The 20,224-nt window shown below is 38.4% G+C and overlaps 2 protein-coding genes and 1 long non-coding RNA gene across 7 annotated transcripts in view; 2 read left to right on the forward strand and 1 right to left on the reverse strand.

Annotated features, from left to right (window-relative positions):
* The first annotated feature begins 776 nt into the window (after positions 1–776).
* The window catches only part of LOC106754336 (cysteine-rich receptor-like protein kinase 10), a 29,124-nt gene continuing 9,676 nt past the window's right edge, over positions 777–20,224 (forward strand). The window contains exons 1-7 of one of the 3 annotated variants that reach the window (XM_014636327.2): positions 777–1,656; positions 1,760–1,876; positions 1,968–2,122; positions 2,197–2,407; positions 2,624–2,861; positions 3,000–3,150; positions 3,238–3,779. In XM_014636327.2, the coding sequence (XP_014491813.1) occupies positions 885–1,656; positions 1,760–1,876; positions 1,968–2,122; positions 2,197–2,407; positions 2,624–2,861; positions 3,000–3,150; positions 3,238–3,546 (1,953 nt within the window). In that variant the 5' untranslated portion in view covers positions 777–884 and the 3' untranslated portion in view covers positions 3,547–3,779. Of the gene's footprint in view, positions 1,657–1,759; positions 1,877–1,967; positions 2,123–2,196; positions 2,408–2,623; positions 2,862–2,999; positions 3,151–3,237; positions 3,780–20,224 lie in introns of those variants that run through there. The other 2 variants (XM_022777920.1, XM_022777919.1) reach the window with 2 other exon arrangements.
* Positions 16,406–19,489, forward strand: LOC106754334 (cysteine-rich receptor-like protein kinase 10). Of its 2 annotated transcripts, none has more exons than XM_014636343.2 (7): positions 16,406–17,303; positions 17,499–17,657; positions 17,763–17,917; positions 17,992–18,202; positions 18,313–18,550; positions 18,688–18,835; positions 18,930–19,489. In XM_014636343.2, the coding sequence occupies exons 1-7, from the start codon at positions 16,523–16,525 to the stop codon at positions 19,236–19,238; spliced, it is 2,001 nt and encodes a 666-aa protein (XP_014491829.1). In that variant the 5' UTR covers positions 16,406–16,522; the 3' UTR covers positions 19,239–19,489. The 2 variants fall into 2 exon arrangements, with proteins under 2 accessions (XP_014491829.1, XP_022633642.1); XM_022777921.1 differs by having other exon boundaries at positions 17,766–17,917.
* On the reverse strand, positions 16,779–20,129 carry LOC111241120. Of its 2 annotated transcripts, none has more exons than XR_002666909.1 (4): positions 19,963–20,129; positions 19,536–19,786; positions 19,070–19,170; positions 16,779–16,887 (listed from the first exon to the last, which is right to left on the reverse strand). It is a non-coding gene; the product is annotated as an uncharacterized LOC111241120 (long non-coding RNA). The 2 variants fall into 2 exon arrangements; XR_002666908.1 differs by lacking the exon at positions 16,779–16,887 and adding an exon at positions 17,176–17,282.

A 20,224-nucleotide genomic window follows, 5' to 3' on the forward strand; every position in this document is an offset into this window, starting at 1 on the left:
CACTATTAATTTTTCTTCAACTAATCTATTTTTATCTGATGGGTTACTTCATATTTACGTTTATATTGCCCTAAGTAGCATAAAGATATGCTTGTAATATTGTCTAATCATAATTAAACGTTCAAATAATACACATCAATATTTGATGAAATAAGTAGTTGCAAATTAATAAAAAAAAAACACAAATATTATTTAAGTTTTTCCAACATATGAATAAGGAAAAGTGAATAACACCCCACCTTCTCTCGTGGATTCAGAGTATAGTAGAGTTGGAGTATTAAGAAAGGATGATAATATTTTAACCATTTGTTTTAATAATTTTTTTACAACAGGTATCATTATTTTATTGGTCTAATTGAATTTATGTTTAAAATAATATTTAAAACGGATTAATCACAAACTATGTATAAATTGTCAAAAAGAATATTAAAACAAATGTTGTTAAAACAATTTTTTCCATTCACAAATTGACCGCCACACGTTGAACCAATTAGAAAATTATATTTGAGAAGGAAAGGAAAGGAAAGGAAGCAGAACAAAAGGAAAGCATATATAATTTAATATTATGAGCTTTTACTTTTATATTATTATATAGATTAATATTTAAGCTAGTTCATAGTTTTGAAAGAAAAAGTCACAGTTGAATTTCCTTAAATTCTGTTTGGTATGATGAAACCAGTTCGCACCTTCTGTCATTTATGTTTTCATAATCAAATGCACTGCTGGAACATATTCGAGCCAGCTGTTGACTTTCCTTACAGTTGACGTTCCTCACGGTTGACTTTCCTTGCATTCTGTTTGGTATGATGAAACCAGTTCGCACTTTGTCATTTTCATGAAACAAGAAAATTCCTTGTGTCACTCAAAAACATAGCAACTATTCCATGGTGGTGACACAAACATGCTTTGGTTTCTTCTTATTGTTAAGTTGGGGAATAACAGTTACAGAGGCAAAAACACAGATATTTATGGGAAGTAATTGCCAAAACACCTCCCAAGAGCCTCTCAGCATTGCATACCAAGCCAATCTTGATAAGATCCTCGCATGGATGTCTTCTGATGCAGCCACAAGCAAAGGCTATAACCACACCAGCATAGGCATCAACACCACAGTTTATGGCCAATATGATTGCCGTGGTGATGTTGCTGAAAACTTTTGTCAATTCTGTGTCTCCTTCGCAAGCAGAGAAGCCCCTAAACGCTGCCCCAATAGGGTATCTGCTATAGTGTGGTATGAGTACTGCATGCTAAGGTATTCTAATGAGAGCTTCTTTGGGAAAATTCTCACACACCCCACATGGCATGCGTTAGGAACAAAAAATGTATCAAACATGGAAGAGGTTCGTAGAGGTGAAGGTTTTGTGAAAAGTATGATCACAAAAGCAACTCAGGAAAGCAACCACTTGTACTATTTGGGTAGCTTCAATTTGAGTTCCACTCAGAAAAGGTTTGGCATGGTGCACTGCGGCAGAGATCTCTCAAATGCAGCGTGCAGACAGTGTTTGGAGGCTTTATTAGAACAAACTCACAAATGTTGCGAACAAAATATAGGATGGTTTATTTGGTCTGGGACCTGTATGATAAGGTATGATGATCAAATGTTCTACCGTCTTAGCAACCAAACATCTTCACTTCCACCGTCAAATGATGAAACAGGTGAATCTAAAGACTATAAATTTGTAATAGTACTTCTTTTTTATCTGTATTGTTTTGTAAGATTAGAATGATTGGTTATTCTTGTTTTAATACTGTGTCACAGATAAACAAAGGGGTTATAGGATGTCAAAAATCTTAATCATAAGCATCAGTGTGATGGGGTCAATAATTCTATGTTTGAGCGTATATTGGTGGTGCTACAGGAAAAGAGTTAGAAAAGGTTCCTGCTATTACACGTGCAATAATTTGTATGAAAACTTGTTAATATGGCTATTTTGTTGAAGTATGAACTTACAAACTTCTCTTTATAGATTGGTTTCGTCCATCTTCGTTTCACAAAATTCAAACAGAGGAATCATGGACCACAGAGCTGCCTATAATCCCATTAACCACAATTCTGCAGAGTACTGATAACTTTTCAGAAGCATGTAAATTAGGAGAAGGAGGATTTGGCACTGTTTACAAGGTTTTGGAGACTCCGAGTTATGACAGATTTCTTACTTTTCATATCAGCTTTTATTTATTGCCAACTTGTATCAGGGAATTCTAGCAGATGGAACTCAAATTGCAGTCAAAAGGCTCTCAAAGTTTTCAGGTCAAGGCTCCGAGGAGTTTAATAACGAAGTCCTGTTTATAGCTAATTTGCAACATCGCAATCTTGTGAGACTTTTGGCATGCTGCTTGGATGAAAATGAAAACATACTAGTATATGAGTATTTGCCGAATAAAAGTTTAGACTTTCACCTCTTTGGTATGTTTTCTCACGGTTTCAATGCTGAATTGTTTTACTACATTTTCTTCTCAGCAATTTTTAGTTGAAAATTAGTCTTGGCTAACAAGGCAAGTGATGCTACTATGAGCTCTGAAGTAGTTTTCTTCTTTAATAACAAGAAACTAAGTTATCTGCTATACCTATACCTAAATATGGTTTCATGTTCCAATCACTTCACTGTCCTTGTTTTGTCAGATGATGAGAAGAGAAAACAGTTTGATTGGAAACTAAGATTAAGGATTATCAATGGAACAGCAAAAGGTATTTTATACCTTCATGAGGATTCCAGAGTCACAGTTATTCACAGAGATCTCAAAGCTAGCAATGTTCTATTAGACCACGACATGAATCCCAAAATATCAGATTTTGGATTGGCAAGAGCATTTGAAATAGGACAGAAACAGGCAAAGACAAAACGAGTTATGGGCACTTAGTGAGTTTTACCCATTTCTAACATTTCTTTCATTAATAGGATTTTTCTAACGCAATTTCAAACAATTAGTCATTTAAAAATTAGATTCCTTCAATATTTTGTTTAAGGAACTAAAGAAGTTCTGCTAATTTCCTTTAGTGGATACATGGCTCCAGAGTATGTTATCCAAGGACTGTTTTCAGTGAAATCTGATGTCTTCAGCTTTGGAGTACTTGTTCTAGAGATCATTTATGGGAGAAAGAACAGTGGATTGTGTATGTCAGAACATGGTCAAACTCTTCTTTTATATGTGAGTCTTTCACTACTATTGGTTATCAAATTATTCAACAAATCTCAAGAAGTTTAACAGTATTTACAAAATTGCAAAAACTTGCAGGCTTGGAGAACATGGGGTGCAGGAAAATGTTTGGAAACGATTGATCCAATGCTAGAAAAGTCCTTCATAGGCAGTGAAATTGAGAGGTGTATACAGATTGGTTTGTTGTGTGTTCAAGAAGATGCAATAGATAGACCAACAATGTCTCAGGTTGTTTTAATGCTGGCAAATGATACAATGATTCTTCCAAAACCCAAGCACCCTGCATTCTCAATTGGAATAATGGCCTCTGAGGTGGTCTATACATCAAAAAGTTCCAAGAATGTTTCTAATAATGATCTAACTGTCTCTGTTTCTTTACCAAGATGATGAACAATTGCATAAAGGATTTGACAGTTCTCAAATGTGACAAAGTAAAGTTGTATTTATTATTCATTGATAAATAAATTATCTATTAAATTTATGCTCTTATCATTCAAAATTGATCTGAGTGATTTTTACATTGTCAATTGATAAAAGGCTGCTCATTTGTATGATAGTATCTTTCAGATGTAGAGCACAGAGAATTTATAATAAACATTACTGTTTATAATAAGCATCACTCCCACCAACCACCATTAATATGAAAAACTAAGAGCTTCTACCATGGGACTCGTGACGTAATATCCTTTCTTGACATGGTACGATGGATATGGATGGACTTTTTTAGAGAATTATATGATCGTTAAACTCTATTCTACATATAGACATCATAGATTTAAATATTTTTCCATTGATCCTTCAATACTTTATCAGTTTTGTAAATAGATAAAGCTTAAGAGTGTAAAATGCCCTTTTTTTTTTAATCTGGATAGTTTAACACATTCTTAATTTGGTCATATAAGTGTTGGAGTGCAAACAAAGTCCCACATTGAGTGAAATAAGGACTGGTCAAGGGTTTATATACACATAGATATCTCCAATGGTAAGAGGCCTTTTGGAATGGTACCAAAAGCAAACCCGTGAGGGCTTGGCCCAAACAACAGTGAGCAAAAGCCTAAGGGTAGAAGCGTAAATAACCAAGGAAAAGAAATAACAAATCCAGGTACCACTCAATGTCAACTAGTCGTAATTTTATCAAGGCTTGCAAATCATTGTAGCGAATAACATAATTAAGCAAGTACTTCATGATAGGAACAGAAGGAAAAGTGAGATCAATATGCTCCTGAATGCCCTCTGATGCAGCCAAACTGGAAACCTGATAGAGGAGAAAAACAAAATTAATAGAAGAATGGGTAAAGACCCACCGATACAGAGAAGATTCAGGGAGAAAAATTCATACCACATGCTTGCCTCCCTCTGTCACACGTAGTCCNTCAAATACACACTTTTCTTTGNNTGACGCGTGCTCTTTCTAACNGTTTCTNTGNTACNANCATTCTNTGCCANTTGACCCCTTTGCCCTTTANCCATTTCAGGTGTGCATTNNCNTTTTTGCCCTTTCTCTTTTATGCATGTTACATTACCCTCCTCATCAAAAACAACCTTGTCCTCAAGGTTGAACATGGGATACGCTTGTTTTACTTCTTCTACATCCTCCCAAGTAGCCTCTTTAAGATCTGAAATATCCCATTGTACTAATACTTGTGATACCTTTTTGTGATTCCTTGTTACCACTCTACACCTTAATATGTTCCAAGGCTGCACTGTAGGACCAAACTCAGATGTTGTTAGAGGTAAAGGAAGATATTGTTGTGGTAGATTGCCTTGGAATTTCTTGAGCAAGGAAATATGAAACACAGGATGAATTTTAGTTGTGTCAGGTAATTGTAATCGGTAAGCAACAGCTCCTATCTTTTCCACCACCTCAAACGGTCCAAAAAACTTGAGTCCCAGTTTTTGATTTTTTCGTAAAGCCAATGATTGTTGCCTATAGGGTTGCAGCTTAACCAATGCCAGATCACCCACCTCCAATTGAATGTCTCTCCTTCTTTTATCTGCTTGTTGTTTCATATAGGTCTGAGGTTTCAATAAATTGGCCTTAAGTTGTAATAAGACTTGATCTCTTGCAGTCAAGGCTTCTTTCACTGAAATAGGATCTTTAGAATTTTGTCCGTATCTTGCAAGTTTAGGTGGAAGTCTGCCAAACACCGCTTGAAAAGGAGTCATACCTAAACTCTGATGAAAGGAAGTATTATACCAATACTGAGCCCAGGGCAGCATATTAATCCAGGACTTAGGATTCTCATACACATAGCACCTCAAATACATCTCTAATGTCTTGTTTAAATTCTCTGTTTGACCATCGGATTGAGGATGATAGGCGGACCCCATGGCTAATGTAGTTCCTTGAGATTTAAACAATTGTTGCCAAAAGGAACTAATAAAAACTCGGTCCCGATCTGATACTATGGATTTTGGAATGCCATGTATCTTAACCACTTGTGCAATAAAGGCTTCTGCTACTGATTTGCCGGAAAAATCATATCTTAAAGGAATGAAATAGGCAAATTTAGACAATCTGTCAACCACAACCATGATTGTTGTGTACCCATTAGCGGTTGGAAGATGAGTGATGAAATCCATAGCAATATCCTCCCAAACTTGTCGTGGGATAGGCAACGGTTGCAGCAGCCCTTTGGGTAGAGCATGATCCACTTTCGCTTTTTGACAAACTGTACATTCATTGATATATTGTCGAATGTCCTGTTGCATATTGGTCCAGTGAAATTGATTTCCAATTCTACTAGTGGTCTTAGTGATACCGGCATGACCTCCAATTTTGGAATTATGAAACTCTTGCAGTATTTGCTTAATGAGAGTGGAATCATTAGGAACCATAATACGACCCTTCCAAAAAAGCATACCCTTCTTAATAGCATATTCAGCATTTGGGTATTGACCCTGAAGACAATTTTTGTAAACTTGAGACANCTTCNNATCTTTTTGAGTTAATTCCACCAACTGTTGCAACCAAACACAATTAGGTTCCGACCAAGCCATGAAAAAACTCCTGGATAAAGCATCTGCAGGAATGTTCTCTTTCCCAGCTTTATATTGGATCTCAAAATCATAGCCTAAGAATTTTGGCAGCCACTGTTGTTGCTCAGGGGTTTGAAGGGTCTGATCCAATAATTGCNTCAAACTTTTCTGGTCAGTCTTAATAATAAAGTGATGTCCCAAAAGGTAATGTCGAAATTTGGCCAAGGCTTCTGTAATAGCATACAACTCTCTGACATATGCAGATTGTCTTTGCATCCTATTAGACATTTTCTTTGAAAAGTAAGTAATTGGATGTTGATTCTGACTGAGGACAGCACCTATTGCAATTCCAGATGCATCAGTTTCTAACACAAAAGTTTCTTTAAAATTGGGAAGAGCCAAGACTGGTGCGGAAGTCATTGCAACTTTCAATTGTTCAAACGCTGCTGCTGCTTTTTCATTCCATTGAAAAGCTTTTTTTTTTAAGTAAATCAGTCAACGGTGCTGCTATGCTAGCATAGTGCTTCACAAATCTTCTATAATATCCTGTGAGACCTAGGAACCAAGCGCGTACAGCAACCAGTTTTGCATCATCCATAGCTACTCCAGAACCTGATAAAGTGTGTCCCAGGTATTCAATTTGAGTAACCCCAAAACAACACTTAGAAAACCTTGCAAACAATTTATGGGTCTGCAGGATTTTGAGGACAACTTCTAAATGGTATAAATGATCCTTCCATGTGCAGCTGTATACCAAAATATCATCAAAAAAAACCAACACGCATCTTCTTAATAACCCTTGAAAAATGTTATTCATCAAACTCTGGAAGGAAGCCGGTGCATTAGTCAATCCAAATGGCATTACTAGCCATTCTTGTACCTATCCTCTGGCTTTAATAATATTTGGTGATATCCAGATCTGAGATCCAATTTAGAGAAATAGCAAGCGCCAAAGAGTTCATCAATCAATTCATCTACAGTTGGAATAGGAAAACTGTCTTTGATAGTTATAGCATTAAGGGCTCTATAATCTGTACACACTCTCCATGAGTCATCCTTCTTCTTGACCAAAATAATAGGAGAAGAAGAAGGACTTTTGCTATGTTGTATAATGCCTTCTTTCAGCATTCCTTCTACTAGCCTCTCAATCTCCTCTTTTTGACTGTGAGGATACCTATAAGGCTTAACCTTCACCGGGTTAGACCCTTCCAATAGAGGAATAGCATGATCATGTGATCTTTGAGGTGGTAAGTGATGAGGAGTATCAAAAACCGACTCATAAGTATGCAGTAATAAGGCTAATTCTGGTTCCATATCCGTTTGTGCTTCCAACAATGTCCCAGAATTGGAATTTTCCTCCAACTGCATATTGTAAATCTCAGCAATAGCATTTGTATGCACCATCCGTCTTATGTGATGTAATTGAGCTTGAGTTGGCACCAGTTCCTTATCACCTTGTAATGTAGTGAATTTACCCTCATGAAGTAGTTTCAGCTGCAAGGTATCGTAATCTACAATGTGAGGACCAATGGTTTTCAACCAACTAGCACCAAGAATTAGATCTGCTCCAGAAATAGGCAGTAAGAATACTGGTAAGACAGAAGAATGTCCCTGTGCCTGGATCTTAAGCTGTTGAATCTTTCCTTCAGCTGTCATATAGTTCCCATTCCCTACCATCACACGAAACAACGTAGCAGGTTCTATTGGGTGTTTTAAAGATTTAGCAATCCTTGGCTGCAAAAAGTTATCAGAACTGCCTCCATCAATCAATACTTGCACAGGAAGTTGGTTAATGTAAGCTAAAAATCGAATGGTGCCCACACTTATTCCACCTTTCAAAGCATTCAAAGATAAGTGGTGTTTTTCCATAGAATCACTGGGAATTGTAGTTTCTTCTTTCTCTGTTGCAGTATCATGCCCACCAATTTCCTCTTCTTCTAATTGTAGGAAAAGGTATTGTCTATTAAGACATTCGTGATTAAAAGTGAACTTTTCATCACAAAAATAACAGAGACCTTTGTCCCTCCTCAATTGCATTTCAGCAGGACTAATCCTCTTAACATTGTTATTTTTTAATGGAGGAATATTTGGGGTAGGTAATAAGGGAGGAAGAGGAGTTTTCCCATTTAAACGCTGATTCTGATACGGCTGCACTGCCTGTGATACAGGTTTCGTTGCATAAGAAGAGACCACTGGTTTCGTGAAAGAAGATTTTGGAGTAGGACAATATTTATCTTCATACAACTTTGCATACGAAGAGACCACTGGTTTCGTGAAAGAAGATTTTGGAGTAGGACAATATTTATCTTCATACAACTTTGCCAAAGCGCTGCCCTCAACAGAGAAATTGGAGATAAAGCCATAACGTCCCTTTTAATATCAACATTTAATCCGCTCAAGAAACAATTCAAGAGTGCCTCATCAGTTAAACCCACTATTTGCTAGGGACATAAATTGTAGATAATAATCTAAAACAGAACCTGTTTGCTGCAATTTAAACAATTGTGCCATCGGACAATCAAAAGGTGAAGGAAGGGCACGGGTTAAATCCAACCAAGTATTAACAGCTGCCAAACATTGAACATCCTTCAACCGTGTTGCTTCCGCCATGAAGAGCAATGAAAGCACCAATGAAACAACCGATTTTATTTAAAGCACTGGAACATAACAGAGTGTGGTATAGAAGTATGAAATGTATGAGTATTCAACAACAATTACAACTAGAAATAGAAATAAGGCTAGTATAATAATGTGAATGATAAATGGCAATAATGTTGGGGCTGGAAGAATGGAGTATTCCACCTGACAGAGGAGAAAAACAGAATTAATAGAAGAATGGGTAAAGACCCACCGATACAGAGAAGATTCAGGGAGAAAAATTCATACCACATGCTTGCCTCCCTCTGTCACACGTAGTCCCTCAAATACACACTTTTCTTTGCGTGACGCGTGCTCTTTCTAACGGTTTCTCTGTTACCAACATTCTCTGCCACTTGACCCCTTTGCCCTTTATCCATTTCAGGTGTGCATTCTCGTTTTTGCCCTTTCTCTTTTATGCATGTTACACTCTGTGTGTGGCCTCTATGATTGTGGTGGCGACGTGGTTGGATACTTTTGTCAATTTTGTATTACAACTGCTGCAAGAGAAGCCCCTCAGCTCTGCTCCAATAGGGAGTTTCATAGAAAGGCAGCGATGACGTGGCTGTTGTATGACCTTCACAACCAAACCTGCAAACGTGCATGATGAAGAAACAGAACACAGCAGGTATGAACATAAAAAGAAGATGGGAAACGGGGGAACGAGAAAAAGGACTCTATATTATGTGAAAGTTATTATTTCATACAAAGAAGAAGAGGATACATTTATATATAGAAAGAAAAGAAGAAACGGGAAAATAGAAAACAGTTGGTGGATGTTAGGCAATTGGTTAGGATTTTGTGTTCTAACCGCCCCCTCAAGCTTGGCATATGTGTTGATGGTTCCAAGCTTGGAATTGATAATGTGAAAAGTGGAAGGAGTGAGCGGTTTGGTAAGAATGTCTGCGAGTTGTAAAGCTTAATGATCAGGGAAGAGTTTAACAATGTCTTGCTGAACTTTTTAACAATGTCTTACTGAACTTTCTCATGTATAAGGTGACAATCTATCTTTATATATTTCATTGGTTTATGGAAGACGTGGTTAGTGGCGATTTTGATGATAGAAAGATTGTCACGGAAGATGGTAATAGGTTGCAAGAAGAGTAGGTGTAGGTCGTACATAAGATCACCGAACCATTGGATTTCTGTTAGGTTCCTTTGTTCCAGGAACCGAACAGCAACTTCCAGTTTTCACACACACACTCAACAATAATCAAACAGTAAGCAAAGATAAAGAAATATGTATGAATGTGTAATTCTATTTCCTCTGTAATGGATAGAAAAGGAAATACAAGTATCACTATCTTTCTCCCAAGGAAGTCTCCCTTCCTCCACTAGCCAAGAGGTCCAGTCTCAATACCCAAAATAATCCCTGATCCCCTCTCTCCCTAATCTGTTTGTTATTTATATTCCCTCTCTCTCTTCTAACAACTTAACCACCTTCTCCCGCTACTTATTTCATCCCTTTTTTACCCCTTCTCATGTAAACCTTTAATTGCCTAACATTACCCACCCCCTCATCATCAACCTTGTCCTCAAGGTTGAAGTTAGGAAATTGTTGTTTGATGTAGTGCTCCTCCTCCCAAGTAGCACCTTCAATATCACTCTCCTGCCACTGTATAAGAACTTGGGGTATCTCTTGCCCCTGACTCTGCTGGTTCCTGCGTTGTAACACCTTCACCGGGGTGTATCGAGGATTGTCATCCTGCAATTCGGTTGGGAGGGTGCCTTCAACTGGATGTGTTCCAACCGCTAAATTCAACTGGGACACATGGAAAATAGGATGTATTTTTGCTGTTTCTGGAAGCTGTAGCTTGAAGGCTACTGGGAATATTTGTTGTTCCACGCAGAAAGGACCATAATATCGTGCAGACAGCTTTGGATGGAGTCTTGTAGGCATAGATGTTTGCCTATGAGGACGGATTTTCAGAAATACCCAATCTCCTACCTGGAGTTTGGCCTCTCCTCTCTTCTTATTGGCATAATGGGTCATCCGTGCTTGGGCCCTGGTCAGATGATATCGCAGCTGTTGTAAAGCCTCATCTCGGGTCTGTAAGTCTTGTGCTACCGCTTCTACCACTGTTTCCCCGGGAATGAAACGTGTCAAAGTAGGAGGAAGTCTGCCATAAACAGTTTCAAAGGGTGTGCACTTAGATGCCCCTTGATAACTGGTATTATACCAGTATTCTGCCCAAGGTAACACCAAACTCCAACTTTTAGGCTGTTCTGAGCTAAAACAGCGTAAGTATGTTTTCAGCACCCTGTTTAAAACTTCTGTTTGTCCATCGGTCTCTGGATGGTATGCGGTACTCATCCTAAGTTGTGTGCCCTGCAATTTAAAATTTCCTGCCAAAAGATGCTCAAAAATGTGGAGTCCCTGTCACTTACAATGGTCATAGGTATACCATGTAATCTAATCACCTCCTGCACAAACACTGCAGCTATAGACCTGGCAGTATACGGATGCTTAATGGGAATGAAATGCCCATATTTACTAAGTCTGTCCACCACCACAAGTATAGTGTCAAAGCCTTGTGATTTAGGTAACTTCACCACAAAATCCATACTTATGTCCTCCCATACTGCTTTAGGAATGGGTAAAGGTTGCAAGAGACCTTTGGGGGAGGATGCCAAGTACTTATGTTGTTGACATACTAGGCATGCAGCCACATAGTCGGTGACTGTTTTCTTCATTCCTAACCAATACAGGGATTGTGCCACCCTTCTATAGGTTCTATAGACTCCAGAATGTCCTCCTGTGACCGTGTTATGGAACTCTGCTAATAATTTTGGTATCCAGGAAGATTATGCTGACAAAACCAAGCGCCCTTTATAATGTAATCTCCCCTGTTCCAGGGTATATGCCGGATGTGAATTCGGATCTACCCTTATATCTTCCATCACTTTCCTTAGAGTTTCATCCTTCTCAACCTCGTCCATAATTTCCTGGAAGTTTGACCAATAGGGCCTGGATATCATGTGGAGTACTTTTTCTTCCTCCTCCAATTCCTCCCCTTTCCTTGAAAGCCCATCCGCCACCTTATTAGATGCCCCAGTTCTATAAACAATGTCAAATTCGTATCCCAGTAATTTAGCCAGCCAGTTCTGCTGGTTTTGAGTAGTGATACGTTGCTCCAACAAATATCTCAAGCTCCTCTGATCAGTATAAACAACAAACCGTTGGCCTAAAAGGTAGGGTCGCTAGTGTTGGATGGCTAACACCAAAGCCATCAGTTCTTTCTCGTAAACAGATTTGGTGAGCGACACTTCTGAAAGAGCTTTGCTAAAATAGGCAATCGGTTTTCTGTTTTGAGACAAAACAGCTCCTAACCCAATGCCAGACGCATCACACTCCACCTGGAAGGTTTGAGCAAAATCTGGTAATGCTAATACTGGAGCCGTGGTTACTGCTGTTTTGAGTTTTTGCATTGCCTCTGCCCCTGTAGGAGACCAAACAAACTTCCCCTTTTTAAGAAGATTGGTGAGAGGTTGAGCAATCTTCCCATAATCTCTGATGAATCTCCGGTAGTATCCAGTCAGCCCTAAGAACCCTCTCAACTCTCTAATACTCTTGGGCTCGGGCCATGCCGTCACCGCAGAAACCTTCTCCTCATCCATCTCAACTCCTGCATTTGAAATCTTATGCCCCAAATAACGAATTTGCTCTCTCCCAAATTCGCATTTGTTTTTCTTGGCAAATAATTGTTGTTATGCTAACACCTCCAAAACTTGCTGTAACTGCTGCATATGTTCATCCCAAGACTTACTATATATTAATATATCATCAAAAAACACCAATACGCACCTCCTTAAAAACGGCCTTAAAATAGAATTCATCATATCTTGGAACGTGGCAGGGGCATTTGTCAGCCCAAAAGGCATCACGAGAAATTCATAGTGCCCCTGATGCGTTCGAAACGCTGTCTTAGGAATATCTTCAGTTTTCATCCTGATTTGATGATACCCAGCCCGTAAATCAATCTTAGAAAAATACCTTGCCCCTTGAAGCTCATCCAACAGTTCCTCTATAACTGGTATTGGGTATTTATCCGGCACTGTGACTCTATTAAGTGCCCTGTAATCTACACAAAATCTCCAGCTCCCGTCTTTTTTCTTCACTAATATTACTGGGCTTGAATATGGACTGTTGCTGGGACGAATCACGCCGATCTTCAACATTTCCTCAACTTGTCTCTCTATCTCTGTTTTCATGAGTTGTGGGTAGCGGTATGGCCTGACACTTATGGGCTCTGTTCCTTCCTTCAAGGGTATTCGGTGATCAACTTTCCTCTCAGGTGGCAGTCCTTGAGGTTCTCGAAATACTCCTTCGAAGTCTGACAAAATCTGTTTCAGCCCTGCTTCTTGAGTCGGTGTCCATTTCTCTGTTTCGCCATCTACCTCCACCACTTCAGCTTGACTTAAGCTCCACACGAGAGTCACGCCTTCTATCTCCTTTTCTTTTAAAAGATCTTTGGGTGTCACCATCCGGCGTGTTAAAGTGGGATCTCCTTTGATCTCCACCAATTTCCCTTCAACCTCCACCTTCATAATTAGTTGTCCCCAATCCACTTTAATTTCTCCTAGAGAAGCTAACCAAGTGATTCCTAGAATCACATCCACACCGCCTAACTCAAAGAGATATAGTTTATCTCTAACTTCCAACCCATCTAACTTCACTATAACCCCTGTGCAATACCCACTGGTTATTTTCTTTTGCCCATCACCTAAGCACACTTTATAGTGATGAGTGTCAATGCTTTCCAGACCCAATTCTCTCACCAATTTGGTGGATATAAAACTATGACTAGCTCCGCTGTCTACTAACACCAGAATTCTCCTCCCCTTCATCCATCCTTGCATCTTCATGGTATTTGATTGGGTGAGTCCTCCAGCAGACAATTTCGACAGTTCCATCGCCGTGTGTTCCATCACCGTGGATTCCATCACCGGGGCCTCCATTTCGATCTTCTCTTCGACTCCTTCTTCTTCATCTTCTTCCGCCAAAATCATCACTCTCATACTCCTTTCCGCGCACTGATGGCCCGGGCTGTATGGGCCTCCACACTGGAAGCAACGCCCTTCTTCACGCCTTTTTATATATTCGGGGTAAGGCAACATTCTTATTCCTCTTCCCTGAGTATTTCCTCCTCCGCTACTACCTGCTCGGGAGGTTATATTGCTGGAAACGCCTTCCTTCTTCGTTCCCGATCCACCTCCGACCCCGCCGACGTTCACCGATCCCTCTGACGTGCCTCGATAGGTCTCCGTTCTCGCGACAGTACCCGAGCTCGAGGAGTACCTTCCCCAAGTCACCCCTCCTTTTCCTCCTATTTCGCTGTTACCTCGTGATACCGAACCTGCTTGCTCGACGTCGCGTGCTCGCTCCATTGCTGTCAACAAATCGCGTGGGTCATGCAGCCTCACCAGATTTCTCACTCCTTCTTGTAGCCCAGCGAAAAAGTATCCCAAAAGTTGTTCCTCATTCACTCCCGCTGCTTGCGCCACCAAGACTTCAAACTCTTGTATATATTCATCGACAATTCCCCGTTGTCGCACGACGGCCAGTTTTTCGTAAACGGAGCCCCTGTTTAAGCCTCCAAACCTCCGTGTTAGAGCAGCAGTGAACGTGCTCCAAGTTGGGTGTCTAGTCTTCTTCCGCCAAAAGCGGAACCAATAACTAGCTCCTCCCTCCATACAGATGTATACGAGCTTCATTTTCTCTCTCTCCGTAACATTCTGAATATCAAAAAATTTCTCAGCCTTCGCTATCCAGCCCATAGGATCTGTTCCTTCGAACGTTGGAAGTTCAACACGTTTCATCCAACTTCGTTGCACATCTCTTCCGTCCTCTTCCGATTCGTCCTCCGAACTCACCGGTGTTCGTCGTTCACAATCAGCATTTACGGAATCACGACTCCCTGTGGAACTCCGATCATGATTCCTGGAACGTCTTCCGGAGGTTCGTTGAAAAGCGAGAGTCATCGCCCTCATCTCCGCCTTCAATTCTTCCATTGTCGCCTCCATCGCCCCCATTCGTCCCTCCATACTTCTTCGTTACCCCTCCTTCTTCCTTCGAAACGGCAGGTCGGACCAAATCTGTTAGGTTCCTTTGTTCCAGGAACCGAACAGCAGCTTCCAGTTTTCAACACACACTCAACAATAATCAAACAGTAAGCAAAGATAAAGAAATATGTATGAATGTGTAATTCTATTTCCTCTGTAATGGATAGAAAAGGAAATACAAGTATCACTATCTTTCTCCCAAGGAAGTCTCCCTTCCTCCACTAGCCAAGAGGTCCAGTCTCAATACCCAAAATAATCCCTGATCCCCTCTCTCCCTAATCTGTTTGTTATTTATATTCCCTCTCTCTCTTCTAACAACTTAACCACCTTTTCCCGCTACTTATTTCATCCCTTTTTTACCCCTTCTCATGTAAACCTTTAATTGCCTAACAATTTCACAAACGATTTGAGCAAGGGCACAGTAATCTCTACTTTAGAAAAGCTACACGAAATGGTAGAGGAAGTGTATAGAAAAATATCTTATTAATTATATTTCCAGAAAAATAATTGTATTACTCAAGTTTTGAGACACATTGACTCCTATCTCCAATAGTCAGTGATCAAAATATCAAATTTTAAAATAAACTTTAAAATTAAATAAAATTTCAAGGAATAAAAAATATATTAAGGAAGAAAAATCAATTAAAATATAAAATCATGACTTCTCAATTCATTTTTTAGCTAGCTGTGCTGTTGATATATTTTAATTATACATTTGATTTAATTTTTAAAATAGTACTGCTAAAATTATTAAAAATGATATTTATGAGTTTATGAATATATGAAACATACTTTCATCATCGTATACTCCACCAAAACAATATAGCAGACACACGTTAGTAATTTAATAATTATACTTTCAAATATTTTCAACATCACCAACTTCAATGTTATTGTTTGAAATGTCTACAGATAATAGACCATTCATCGATTAATGTATTTAAAATTAGAGTCAATGTTGACTATCTTGTGTGAATGAGTATAGAAAGTTCACTTCCACCAACGACCATTAATATGGAAAACCAAGAGCTTCTACCTTGGGACTTGCGAGGTAATATCCTTTCCTGTACGATGGATATGGATGGATGTGATTTTTAGAGAATTAGATGATCATTAAACTTTATTCAATTTATAATAAACATCATAATAATTTATATTCTATTTCAATCGATCCTTCGATACTTTATCAGTTTCAGATTAAGCTTAAGAATGTAAATGCCTTTTTTTCTTTTAATCTGGATAGTTCAACACATTCTCAATTTCGTCATATAAGGCATCAAATAAAAATTCGTCACATGTATAGGGATCAAATTAACAATGTCTGAGGTGTATAGGAACAACATTATTCTACAATATTTTCTATTTTCTCTTTGATTTCCTTCAGGTCAAAATGATTCTTTTATCTGTAAGCAAAACTGCACACGTTCCTGATGTCAGAAGGGCTTCCAGATATAAATTCAAAGTCAACTAGTACGACTTTTAACAAGGCTTGCCCTCTATTATTGACGTGTTAGTTAACATTTTGTAAGTGTTGAATTTCAAATTTAAGGTTCATCTTATTCAATATTTGTTGCAAAAGAATAGTAACAGAGAATGAATAATAAATGAAACTTATGGTTTGAAATGCATTACTTGCCATGTGTTTCAACCATTGTAGCCAATAACATAATTAAGCAAGTACTTCATGATAGGAACACAAGGAAAAGTGAGATCAATATGCTTTAGTTTCTTGTTATTACTGAGTTTCAGATCATTCAGTACAAAGGCCAAAGCACAGTCAGGAAGTGACTGCGAAAACACCACCCAACAGACTCTCAGCAGTGCATACCAAAGTAACCTTGATAGAATCCTAACCTGGATGTCCTCGGATGCAGCCACAAGCAATGGTTATAACCACAACACCATAGGCACCAATAGCTCTGTGTATGGCCTCTATGATTGTGGTGGTGACGTGGTTGGATACTTTTGTCAATTTTGTATTGCCACTGCTGTAACTGAAGCCCCTAAGCTCTGCGCCAAAAGGGTGTCTGCTGTGGTGTGGAATGATTACTGCGTTATAAGGTACTCAAATGAGAACTTCTTTGGGAAAGCTATTACATACCCAATACGGCATACTACTGGAACAAAAAACATATCCAACACGGCAGAGATTCAGAGAGGTGAGGATTTTTGGAGAAGTATGATCACAAAAGCTACTAATGTAACCAACCAGTTGTACTATAAGGATGGCTTCAATTTGAGTGCCACTGAGAGTAGGTATGGCGTGGTGCAATGCACCAGAGATCTCACAAATGAAGGGTGCAGGCAGTGTTTGGAGGACTTACTTGCTGAAGTTCCCAAATGTTGTGAACAAAAAATAGGATGGATGGTTTGGACTGGAAGTTGCTTGATGAAGTATGATGATTATATGTTCTACCTTCTTGTCAACCAAACATCTTCAGCTCCTGCCCCCAATCCGCAAACAGGTGAATCTTAATCCTATTACAGAACTTTTGTTATTTACTTTGGGAAACATTTTCAAAATCGAATGTTTATCTTTTATAGGTGTATATCAGTTTTTAAAATGTTAGTTTTGTTAATGTAATATAACTTATCTCTCCCTTGCCTTCCACTTTTACCATCAAACCAACCTTATATCTACATCTTCTATATTGTCACAGATAAACAAGGGGTTAATAACAGGACAAGAATATTGATCATTATCATCAGTTTGGTCGGGGCAATAATTGTACTATGCTTTAGCCTATATTGCTTCTGGTACAGGAAAAGGGTGAGAAAAGCTAATTATAAAGAAAAAACAAGGGATAGAGATAGAGAAGGTAATTTGCTCATAGCACAAATTCCTTGATTTATATGATGGCTAACTTGTCCAAGTCAAATAAGACTTTTTTTCTCAGCTATGAACTCACAAACTTCTCTTGTAGAAGAGCTACCTCTACCTTCATTTCATAAAATTCAATCAGAGGAAATGTGGAGCACAGACCTGCCTAGAATCCCATTTTTCACAATTCTACAGAGTACTGATAACTTTTCAGAAGCATCTAAATTAGGGGAAGGTGGATTCGGCCCTGTTTACAAGGTAGTAATGATGTAGAGTTTTGGATATAGATTTCTTAATTTTACCAACTTCTATTTACTTCAAACTTTCATCAGGGAAATCTACCTGATGGAAGACAAATCGCAGTCAAAAGACTCTCAAAATTTTCCGGTCAAGGCTCAGAGGAGTTCAATAATGAAGTAATGTTTATAGCTAAATTGAGGCATCGCAATCTTGTAAGACTTTTGGCATGTTGCTTAGAGGAAAATGAAAAGATACTCGTATATGAGTATTTGCCGAATAAAAGTCTCGATTTTCACTTATTTGGTAAGTTTTCACATTGCTATGGCCAAATCATAGAATTTGTCGTATTTTCTATTTATTTGCTTCACTAACTGTTTTTTTGTTCAAATGTCTATGCTGTTATATATTGTCAGATGTTGAGAAAAGAAAACAATTCGATTGGAAACTAAGATTAAGCATTATCCATGGAATAGCAAGAGGTATTTTATACCTTCATGAAGACTCTCAACTCAGACTAATCCATAGAGATCTCAAAGCCAGCAACATTCTATTAGACCAAGACATGAATCCCAAAATATCAGATTTTGGATTGGCAAGGGCATTTGAAGTGGGACAGAACCAGGCAAATACAAAACGAGTGATGGGCACTTAGTGAGTTCTACTTGTAACAAATACTTTGAATACAATATCTATGCATAGTTTAGAATTTAGTTATAGTAAACTGGAATTCCTTTTGCTTTATGTTCCTTGCCACGAGATAATAACAAAGCTCTATTGGTTTCCACTAGTGGATATATGGCTCCTGAATATGCTATGGGAGGACTATTTTCTGCGAAATCTGATGTCTTCAGCTTTGGAGTTCTTGTTCTAGAAATCATTTGTGGGAGAAAGAACGGTGCATTCTACCTGTCAGATGGTGAAAATCTTCTTGTATACGTAAGTCTTCACTCTAGTGTGGTTGAGAAATTATTCAACAATGCTAAGATAACTAAGGCTTATGAGTATTAGAAAACTACAAATCCTTGTGTAGGCATGGAGAACATGGTATGAAGGAAAATGTTTGGAATTGATGGATCCAATGCTGGAAAAATCTTTCATGCAAAATGAAGTAGAGAGATGCATAGAGATCGGTTTGTTGTGTGTTCAAGAAAATGCAAGAGATAGACCAACCATGTCGGATGTTGTGGTAATGCTGGCGAGTGACACAGTGGCCGTTCCAAAACCCAAACACCCAGCATTTTCAATTGGAAGGATGGCCTCAGAGGAAGTCTCTACATCAAAAAGTTCAAAGAATCTTTCCATTAATGATATAACATCCTCGATTACTTTACCGAGGTAATTTCATAATGCACTTTAAAAGTGACAGATAAAGTTGTATTTATAATTGATTTGAATCAAATTAATTATTTAATGATTTATCTACTCATATTAACATTGAATGTACCCATACTTTCTATTTTACAATATATTTCTATTAACATTGAATGTACACATACTTTCTATTGTTGAGTTAGAATATAGATCAATTTCCAAGAAAAAACTGCAGAGAGAAAAACAACACAAAATGAACCCTTATATGTCAACGGCATGCACCCGAAGTTCATAAAACAAAATTATCATCATAAAGCCAAAATACCTAAAATTGCTTGTGTGAGAAAACCATCCCCAGTTATCTTGCAATTCCCTGTCTAAGCCAGAACAATCAGCACCTGTGTTTCTCCAACAAGGAATCATGCCTGACTGAGCCATCAGTTTTTCTCCATGAATATTCCACTCTGTTAATCTGGAAGCTGAATGTATAGGTAGTACGCTAACATGTGTAAGGCAATTGGGAACACAACAACGAGTAAAGTGCAAAGCTGATGTACATTCCTGAAGCAGCAAAGTCTGGAAAATTTTCATAAACAAGCAAATATCCGTAAAAGTTCAAGTGGGAATTGGTAGAGAAATATATGCATCAGCTAAAATGTGTTTGATAAGAACAAAAGCCTCAAACTCACAGAATTTGCTACAATAACCCATTAACAAGCTATTTACAAAACCAACTACGCAAATTGACTCACACGGGCAAATAATGCTCTCAAGACTTCGTATCCCACAATTTTTCAGGCGCAAAAACCATTATCATACATTCCGTAAACATCACTATATTTCTCCCAGGCGTTTTCACAAACAGGTGATAGCCACCGCAACTCAGATTTGTTTGATTGAAACTCCAATAAGATTATTAAAGTGTTAAGTTGGTCAGTTTCAACAACAAAAACTAAAGGAGATTCCTGTTTCCTCTGGGCATGCACAAACGTGCATATTCTTTTGCTCAGAAAA

Source organism: Vigna radiata, unplaced genomic scaffold (assembly GCF_000741045.1).
Source record: "Vigna radiata var. radiata cultivar VC1973A unplaced genomic scaffold, Vradiata_ver6 scaffold_290, whole genome shotgun sequence".
Classification (NCBI taxonomy): Eukaryota; Viridiplantae; Streptophyta; class Magnoliopsida; order Fabales; family Fabaceae; genus Vigna; species Vigna radiata.

Excerpts from the sequence above, each read along its gene's own strand:
- LOC106754334 (XM_014636343.2), top strand. The coding sequence starts at position 16,523 with ATGATAGGAACACAAGGAAAAGTGAGATCAATATGCTTTAGTTTCTTG. Across the intron at positions 17,304-17,498 it reads TGCCCCCAATCCGCAAACAG|ATAAACAAGGGGTTAATAAC; the intron begins GTGAATCTTAAT and ends ATATTGTCACAG. Across the intron at positions 18,836-18,929 it reads GTGAAAATCTTCTTGTATAC|GCATGGAGAACATGGTATGA; the intron begins GTAAGTCTTCAC and ends ATCCTTGTGTAG.